The 10,091-nt window shown below is 38.0% G+C and overlaps 1 protein-coding gene across 1 annotated transcript in view; it reads left to right on the forward strand.

Annotated features, from left to right (window-relative positions):
• LOC109472802 (sushi, von Willebrand factor type A, EGF and pentraxin domain-containing protein 1-like) overlaps positions 1–8,918 on the forward strand; it is a 9,159-nt gene extending 241 nt beyond the window's left edge. The window contains exons 2-14 of the mRNA XM_019772668.1: positions 1,386–1,586; positions 2,180–2,413; positions 2,609–2,833; positions 3,313–3,555; positions 3,871–4,000; positions 4,963–5,075; positions 5,361–5,579; positions 6,041–6,297; positions 6,949–7,156; positions 7,287–7,442; positions 7,943–8,026; positions 8,275–8,544; positions 8,700–8,918. Of these exons, the coding sequence (XP_019628227.1) occupies positions 2,311–2,413; positions 2,609–2,833; positions 3,313–3,555; positions 3,871–4,000; positions 4,963–5,075; positions 5,361–5,579; positions 6,041–6,297; positions 6,949–7,156; positions 7,287–7,442; positions 7,943–8,026; positions 8,275–8,544; positions 8,700–8,821 (2,130 nt within the window). The 5' untranslated portion in view covers positions 1,386–1,586; positions 2,180–2,310 and the 3' untranslated portion in view covers positions 8,822–8,918. The remainder of the gene's footprint in view (positions 1–1,385; positions 1,587–2,179; positions 2,414–2,608; positions 2,834–3,312; positions 3,556–3,870; positions 4,001–4,962; positions 5,076–5,360; positions 5,580–6,040; positions 6,298–6,948; positions 7,157–7,286; positions 7,443–7,942; positions 8,027–8,274; positions 8,545–8,699) is intronic.
• Positions 8,919–10,091: the final 1,173 nt, after the last annotated feature.

Here is a 10,091-nt window from a genome sequence, read left to right on the forward strand (position 1 = left end):
GGGGGGTCTCTTCGCCCCCCCTCAGAACTCGCTAACGGTATGTCGTATGGCTACCAAATTTTCAGAGGATGGTGTACTAGTTAAAATTTATCATATCTACAATTTTAATGTCATTATGACGTAATATGACGTCATTATGACGTCATTAATGGGATTTTATTGGCCAAAACCGTCTAGATAGGCTATTCCCTGAAAACTAAATGGTATTCAACATAACTTTACCAAAAGTGTTTATGACAGAATATTAGAGTGTACTAAGTCTTATGTTGCCCATAGCAACACCGGTGACTATAAAAAATGACGTCATACATATTTAAGATATCCGCCATCTTGGATCATCAATGTTGAATTTTCAAAAATAGTTTTTTTTTCGTGATAAAGCCTAAAATACATTGTAAACATACCAAAGACCTTCATTTAAACCTTTTTTGGAAAAAGAAATGGAAGTGTTGATGAAATTTTAAGGAAAATAACTTGTATATACCTGTTCTAATGATATGGTCCGCCATCTTGGATTTTGGCCAATGACGTCATCAAATTAGCATAAATTATGCATATTTAATGATAAAATTTACATAAATTCATATGGGATGTTATTAGAAACCATGAGTAACTTGACATAAAACCCATTAAATTCTATTCTTGAAACAAAAATTACTAAATTTAGCAAAAAATGCCTGTCAGAAACCCGTTGCCATGGCAACACAAAAAATTATTATCTTATTCCAATGATAGAAAATTGTTGCCAACAATATTTTAGGAAAAGTCACCAAGTTTGGTCATTCTAGCCCTAGCCATTCAGACGCTATGTGACATCAAAGTTGGCGCGGGCACTTTTAGCCCCCCCCCCCCGGTCTAGATAGGGTTAATCTGATGTACCATAGAGCACTTTTTTTATGTTCAAGTTGTGGTTATTGAAGAGGCCAATTTATTGTTTAAATGTTTAACAAAAAGTTTGCGCCTTCCTTTGGTCGGGCTAAGGCAGTCATAGGCTAAAGTCTGCTGCCGCCACGCCACGTGCATGCGAAGCTGGTGTGTTAAGCCGAAAGGCGGTTATACCGGCTAAACAGATACAGATACAGAAAGTTGGTTTCGGATATTTGACTGACTGTACTGGCAAAGCCTTTATTAGGCAGAGCCTAAATGATTTTTTTTTTTGCAGCCGTCTTTTTATCAACATTTTATCCAACTTATGCATCTTGAGTAGCCTAATGTTTAAATCCATCTTAAGTTAATTTCTTTATTTACGTGTGCTTGGCAGATCTGCACAGGGTAAATTACTTTGTAATTTGAAACAAAATTACTCCATGTCTTATTTTTAAACCATGATTATTGAGGGATTCGGGTCATTACATCCTATATTTGTATTTGTCTTGCTGCTTTAGCCCATAGGTGTGAGTACTATCGACCGCCTGTTAATGGAGCTACAGCATGTGACACCTGGCATTATGGGCAATTCTGCACAGTACTTTGTAACCATCTGTACGAGTTTGCAACAAGCCCAGCTCAACTCTATGTTTGTGGTGCAACAGGGGTCTGGAGTACCTTCCCACCTGGTTACTCACTCCCCTGGCCTGATTGTTCTGGTAAGTAAGACAATCAGTTAAAACTAGGTTAACAAAAGCAAGGTTCAATATTCGGCATGCTTGGGGCGTGTATGGATGGTCATGGGAACAACGCCTGCCTTGTAGAAAATGTGGTGGTCCACTCTGGACGTCTATTTTGATAGCTTATGATTTGATGCAGGGACATGTGTGATGCTTGGATATCCTTTCTGATTATGTATGAAGCTGTGTGTCTGATTGACTCTCTGAAAGTAAACTGTCTCAAAGACAATTCTAGCTGTTAGGGTGGGCTGTTTAGGGAGAAGATAGGCAAGGAAATAAAGCTAACTCCACCGAGCCTAGAAGAAAACGCGTTCGACTGAGGCTAGGTATTACAAGAAACAATTAGATCCACTAGAAATGTTTATTGATTATAGGGGTATTTTATATGGAAAACAGAAGGAAACAGACTAGGCAATCAAGTGGACATTTGCTCTCCGACCAACGTTTACAGGTTCTAATTTAATAGCAACAGCAAATTCAAACAGATGTATCATGTTTGAATTTGACCTACTGTTATTTATTCAGTATTCAAGTCGATAAGTGTGTATACATACGTGGATTCTGTTTTACAGAACGAAGGGATCCCAATGAAGTTCACAAAGGTCTGGAGGCACAGTATTTCGTGGGTGACTGCCCTGACGAAAGTACTCAACTCAGCATCAAGCAGCAGTACCTTGAAATCCTGCAAGGTTCAATATTCGGCATGCTTGGAGCTTGTACGGATAATCAAGGGAACAACGCCTGCCTTGTAGAAAATGTGGTTGTCCACTCTGGCGGAGTAAATGACACAATCACAACGCATAAACGTGAGGATACGTTAATCATGGCATATGATAATCATTTTAAATGCGCATGCATTATATACAATTCTTGTCTTTGAAGTGCATTAAAATGATGTCAAAATTATCCGAGATTAATTCTTTATTATAATTTAAGGAAATGCTTAATTAGATGGACATGTTTTGATTTATAATACTAAATTCAATATTATTATTTTTCAGCCATAACTTGTGCACGATTAAACCCACTTCCCAATGCGGTAGCATACCCAAGAAACTGTACCATGAGCAAAACAAGCTACCTTGACAGCTGCATTTTCTCCTGCAAACCTGGATATAGTAGTACCAACGGACAGACGACTCTAGTGACTACATGTGGTGCTCCTTCAATCCCTGGCAGCAGCGACGGGACATGGACAGAACCAATCGATGGCTTCAATTGTGAAGGTGGATACTTGACACTTTAGTATATCATATGACTCATTGGTTAAATATAAGAGAATGGTTACATGAATTTTCGGAAGCAAATTACTACCAACCTGGCTTCTTTATAGCGCTGTGAGAGGTGTTCCACATATTCTGTGTGTTTACTAACTTAAAAGTGAAGTTGAATTGTTTCCTTGGTTAAAACATAAGGCAACAGCAAGTAAATTTTAAGGATGACATTAGACATGTTCGTCTAATTTTAGAAATAAAACTTGTTGTTCTGTGACAGTTGTGAGCATGTCTAAAAAACAAAGATGTCCATTGCCATGCCAGAACGTAGATGACAGATAAATATGAAAAGTCTGAGGAGACACGAGAGGGCTCTAATTCATTGTTTTGTCATTTTCAGTGAACAGTTTCATTCATTTAATATGTGATGTCATTGATACAGTTCACTTGCTGTGGAATAATTAACCCTAAACAATACTTTTTAAACACAGATACAACACCTCCAAGCATAATCTGCCCAGGTGACATCACAGCAGACAACGACCCGGGTATGGACGGTGCCGAGGTGACATGGGCAGCACCAGTTGCTACAGACACCACGGGAGTTACACCTGTGGTCCTCAGCAGTGTTACACCGCCACATAGGTTTACTATAGGACTGCACACTTTGAACTACACGGCAGTTGACGAGGCAGGGCTTTCATTTTCGTGCCATTTTCAAGTCGAAATACGGGGTACGTACATGTTTCTAACTCTATGTTCTTGAAGGTTTAACCCGGTAAATGTTCTTACAACATCAGCACTTTACCTTTTTTTTTAATAACCTGGAAATATTGATATGACTTTTTTGTCTAATCAATGTGTTTCTACAGAAAACAGTCACATTTATAATGGCAACAACTATTTATGATGTAATGGCTTATACATCTTTAATGACAAATATTTACATATCGCAACCAATTTTGTGTTATTCCTTTTGTTTTGCAGTCTTTGTAAGCCAAAGACCTTTCTACTAATCTGTTTATTACATTTTTTTTGTTTTTTTACAGATATAACGGACCCAGAGTGTATAAGTTGTCCCGAAGACATCAATGTGTTTTCATCGAACCGAGAATTCGCCATCCAGTGGGATGAGCCAACTTGGATTGACAACAGCGGAAATATAGCTGATGTGTTCGGGTCAGTAGCATCATTTTTTACTCTTTGTTTATAAATGCACGCGTAAGTTTACTTAAAAGGGGAAGTACTATTTTTGCTTAGGAGTAAGTCTTAGGAGTGAGATTACTCTACTGAAAAGGTTTTCTTAATCCTACAGTCAATGGCGTACTGTTGCTTGTAACGGTAGTGGGATATCATTGTAGGGTTGTAGTCAAAAGGTCTTCGATGTAACGTATGAAAAGTATTAGCCCGAGGACAGAATCTTGACCTTCTAACACGTTTATTTAGCCTTGCATATTTACCACTTTAATCCGTCGATATATCGACACAAAAATCCAAACTCACACAGACTAACACACAAACACGCACGTTCTTAACCAGACAAGGTCGGGAGTGGGGGCTTAAAGTCCCCGCGCAAAACTTTGATGTCGGATAGCGTCTGATCTGCTTTCACCAAACTTAGTTACCTTTCCTAAAATGTGGTCGGCCACAAATCTGTAACAGCAACAATGCTTCCAGTTACTAGCATTTACATCCATCAATTGTGTTTTAATGGTTGACTAAGCATTATGGTTGACTAAGCATTTTGCTGATACACATGTGAAATCGATCCCAAATCCCAATAAGGCTAATAACAAATTTAAAAAAAAATTACGTGCCTTACGCCGTATTTTGTGATCAAAGTAAAAATCATAAATGTCTAATACAATTACATAACTAATAAACACATTGGAATCCAATGCAGCAGCCAGTTTCATCAAACAATGGTTGCGTTTTGTATCTAAAAGTCTACAAAAACGACGGTGCATTTTCATTTGCATTCCCATACAGTTTATTAAATTAAGGAGCAAGTTATGAAATATACAGCTTTAGTAGGCTAAGTGCTTTACAAACACATCTAAGAATTAAAACTAGTTAATCAAACTAGAACCTTTTCAATATATCATCTTTAAAAAAAAAACTGATGGTCATTGCTTTCTAAGCTCACATGTTCCAGGGTCCTTGTTTTACTGGGGCTCCCCGCAGTTCGTGTATTACATCGCCAGGGACAATGCTGGAAACCAAGGGTTCTGCAATTTTACTGTAACCGTGAAACGTACGTTGTAGATTTTCTAATTATTGCAAATATCTAACAAATGGTAAGCATTACATTACATAATACAACAAGATACATATGATCATTTTATGTTTATGTACGCAAATATAAAGAATGCAATGTCGATGAGTTTTGCAACCACATTTCTGATTTCTGGACTTAAGATGTTTAAGTTTCATACCGAATATTCCGTTTCTGTTCGTTTGCAGTCCCCAAAAAGTAAATGCTTATGGCATAATTTAGCTATTTTGATTTATTTTCAGACTTGCTTTTTCTAACTTTCAGAACACACCTGCCCATACCAAGCTCCACCACGTAATGGTGCCCTTGCCTGTGACACGTGGTTAGGAGGCCAGTTCTGCTCAGTGTCCTGTAACCGTGACTTTGGATTTGCTCGTGAGCCAGAATCACTCTACTACTGCAAACAGGAGGAAGGGGGAGGGAGATGGTCTTCACTTTTCCCTAGTTTTCAAGAAATCATCTTTCCTTGGCCAGATTGCACAAGTAAGTGCAAGCTAAACGTTTCCGAATCAACATTATTACGGTTATGAATTACCTTCATCAAATTTTTTTTTGATGAAGAAATGTGGAAAGAATGACATAAGAGGTGATTTTTACCTGATTATTACCATTTCAAGATGTCAACCCCGAGACAAGACTGTATGGCTTGAACCACTTACACCGGGAAGCTCCCCTGCTCTTTTCAAAAAGTCTTCTTTGAAAATGGAATTTGGAAATGGTCTCCCGAACACGGGATCTCCATTTAACGTCCTATCTAAGGGACGTCCCTAACCGAAGCTAGGTACTTATTTACAACCTGAGTGAAGTGAAAGAGTCGTGTAAGGTGTGTTTTCTAAGGGCACAAGATCAGTGGCATCGGGTAGGATTTGAAGAGGGGACCGCTTGTATCTGAGCCGAACACTCCACCACAAGACCCCATAAAATATGTTTTTTTTTTAATACAGGAACTTCATCACCAGGAGTAGTTGGTACTTTTCAAGTCCAATACTACACAAGTGACTGTGCTGTCGACACAGAAGAAATCCGGCAGAACTTCATAGAGCAGGCCAAGATGCTGAACGCCTTTGCTGTAGGATTCTGTATGGACGAGGCAGAATGCAACATAGACAACGTTCATGTGTCATGTGGGACGTCACGTGGAGCAAGAACCACTCACTATTTTATCAGTGTAGACTTCAACTTAGTGGTTCACGCGAAGGAGGTTTGTGTGATAATACTAATTTTTTGCAATCTCTTCATATCCTCGTAAATTCTTTATAAAATCCAACATAAATGCCATCATGGATACCTAAATGTCCAAGAAGGCCATACATCTTGTACTAATGTACTAATCCCTCTGCCTCTGGTAAACACACTCTACATTCCAAATGACAAAAGTAACCTGTTTGTACAATTATGCAAATTCATTTTAATACCGTGATATGACATATTATCTGTTTATCAAACGAATTCCGGAATATTTAACAGCCATGCGACCTACGCAAATTGCCGTGCTGTAGTAGAAATTCAATAGGTTTTGCAGCTAGGTGATCATCATCAGGTAAATTGGACAAACCAGGGGCTATTTTTCATAGTTAATGAGATTCTCGATTCTCATATTCGGTTAAAACGTGTTATTTGAGGCCGAGGAGACATGAAACTAGAATGATTTATGCGAATAAGGACGCTAATCATACATGTACAATAAATTAGAAAGATTCATAGTAACACAATTGTTCAACATCATTTGGCCTCGACAAGTTGTCAGCAAATTATGATTCCTACAATGCCATTGCGCCATTACAAAGTATAAAATACCTCGGGATATTTTTAAATACTGCATCTTTGTAAAATAAATGTGCTTGTTTTCTAGAGCTCATCCTTCAACGGTTCTTTCGTCCAGGCTGCAACAGCACATATTGACCTTTTTGTGGTGGGAATCGAAACCACTATCGCAAACGGAGCTTTCAACATTTCAGTTGGTAACCATACCATTTCCACCATCCCTGGTACCTTCAGTACAGCAGGAGATACAGTATTGATGTGCAGCCAAGGAAGTGTGCTCAAAGACTCAGATTGCTGTAAGTTGCCCAAAACAAAATGATTATCTGTAAGGGTATACTTTGGTAAATTAGTTTTAATGCCATTGTACTTTTAGCCCGAGTGAATGTCAACCTGAGAGTAAACTTTTTTTGCCGGTCGTGTTCACAGTGAGCTGCCCAGCGGGAACCTTTTCTAATGGTACATCATGCACAGACTGTCCACCAGGGTTCTACCAGGACAAAGAAGCCCAGATATCCTGTCTGCCTTGTCTGAACGGAACGGCAACCTACCATCCAAGGGCCGTGTCAGCTGAGGAATGCAAAGGTGTGTAAATGTCAGGTTAGAGACTACGAACAAGTAATCAGAGTCCATGTCAGGTTAGAGACTACGAACAAGTAATCAGAGTCCATGTTATAATTAACAGAAACTCCGATCGGAGTCTCTCCTGACAGATATCCAGATCAGTGTCTATTACAACGTCTTTATTGGTACAATCTGTTATTATGTTTATTATCATGCAAGTTCAGGTTAAACGATATTTAGTTCTAGGGTAAGATTTTATCAGTAGCAAGAAACGTGATTGAATGTTTGACTTTAAGAATACGTCGGGCTTTGTTTAGTTTCATAGCAATAGAACTTATTTCTTTAAAAACAGAAACTCCGATTGGAATATTCCCTGGCAAATCTTTATGTACTCTTTGCCAATGATTTAACGTGTTTATACCTCATCTATACTTATAATATAATATATTATAATATAATAATATTGATATTATGTCAGGTTATGAACTATTAATTGAAATTTTGTTTTCTTTCACTTCCAGAACTGTGCGAAGATTACACGTTCTTTGATGACACTACAAATGATTGCAGAAATGTGTCTACTACAGCTGCAGCTGAAATAGGAAGTGAGTGCACAGTTGTTGTAAATATCTTACAGTTGTTATAAAGAGCATAATTTGATGAATTTAATTTAACGTAAACATTGATCCATTTCCCAAACCCATCTAAATCTATTCAAAGATTTTACTGCAATATTAGACAATGTTATGTGGATTGATTTTTAGATTAAAGCTATTATTATCTTGTCACATGTAAAGACAGCTTGTTAACAGTACGTTATAAAAACATATTTATATTACATACACATACATAGGTCACGGCTGCCCTCCTGACACTGCTCCATACTCCAACTCGTGCTACATCCTGCTGGACGAGTCTGCCGACTACATGACTGCCAGGAAGATCTGTGAGAGTGGCGGAGGCTATCTTGTAGTAGTTAAGGATGAAGGGGAACATCAGTTCCTCATTGATCACCTCAACTCTACAGTAGACATCTGGATTGGTCTGGACGACATCATCAATGAAGGAACGTTTGTGTACAGCGATGGGAGTCCACTTGGAGCATTCAGTAAATGGGCAACCGGTACGATAGATACGATTATATTGGATATCTTAATGTCATTGAGTTAAATGCTCAAGATGTCAGACCAGCCCTTTATCTGTTAATGCCTTTTTTCACGAATGTGTTGAATTGTAACAATAAGTAATTAAAAGTACATCACTTTTTACCATTCCTAGGTGAACCCAATGACGCCGTGGGTAACAACGATTGTGTCCATCTGTGGCCGTTGGCTGGGATGACATGGGCTGACACCATCTGTACCAAGGAAAAGCGCTTTGTGTGCGAGTTTGAAAAGTAGCATATAAGGATATAGTTGTCTTTATAGTTATAGCGTTTTGAGTGCGTTTGTGCATGTGTATGAGTTCATGCTTATGCTTTGTGTGTGTTATTCTTTTCTTTGTGCAAAGTCTCAAAAAAGATTTTAAAGCTCCGGCACGAAAGTGGGAGTTTTCAACTTGGTACACGTGACACATGTGACTTGTGGCCTGATAATGTTTTTTTCTCCCTTGTGAGCAGGACTATAACTGAAAGTCTGAAATTCTTTTTGGCCTGGCTACTACATAAATGGGTTTTATTAAGTTAATTCCATTGTTTAAAATGAATTTAAGTGGACGCCAGTGTGTGTGTGTGTGTGTGTGTGGTGAGCTTGTGAAATTATAATTACATTATTTTAGAAAAACATACGCATTGCTTCATTATTGATGGTTCTGTACATGTTTATTTTAGAATTGATACAGGTAATATCCAATATAGAAGTAGACGAGGAACTTTATTTCGCTGCAGATGTAATGGGTACAAAGTATGGCAAGATATATTTGAGACATGTAGTTGGTGATGCTAACAATATCTAACAGTTTAAGCGATGACATTTCTAACTGTTTCTATGTTACTAATTTCTACGAATCGGATCTACTTCCATTTATAATGTACAACAATAAAGAGACTAATTATTCATTCATTCTTTCATCCATCCATCCATCCATTCATTCATATACTAAAATCTAACTTTATTGATAGTAATATAATATTGTGTCAGGATTGTATTACATTTTCTCAGCGAATTGTCAGCTTTTGTCAGCGAATTGTGTGTACATTGGCCTACATATGTGGATATATTAAAAGGGCATGATAGCAGTATGTTGAATATCTCTGTCATTGTATGGGTAGCGTAATTATGTTTACCGAAGGAAAACATATTGTTTTTACTCAGTTTCTTCCTCCTCCCCTTCTGTTCCAAACACTAACCTCTGACCTGCCCAATGACATGATTTGTTGACATCTGTCACCAGGGTGACTGGTGTTGGGTTACATAATGTTGCAATTTCATGGTCTGCTCTACTCCTGTCACCATATACTCGTAGTAAATGTATGTGAATGTGTTTGAGTAAAAATCAATAGGGCAGACCATGTCCGAAGGTATACATTATGCATTTGCTTTGCAAATGTAACTTTTCTAGTTTCGGTCTTACATTTAATACACTGTAGCAATTTTCGTCGGTCTTTATCATAAGTTGGACAATCTATTATAACTGTAATTCATTTTCAACGCCTTTATACCATGTGCGACA

Source organism: Branchiostoma belcheri, unplaced genomic scaffold (genome assembly GCF_001625305.1).
Source record: "Branchiostoma belcheri isolate BF01 breed outbred unplaced genomic scaffold, Haploidv18h27 scaffold283, whole genome shotgun sequence".
Taxonomy (NCBI): domain Eukaryota; kingdom Metazoa; phylum Chordata; class Leptocardii; order Amphioxiformes; family Branchiostomatidae; genus Branchiostoma; species Branchiostoma belcheri.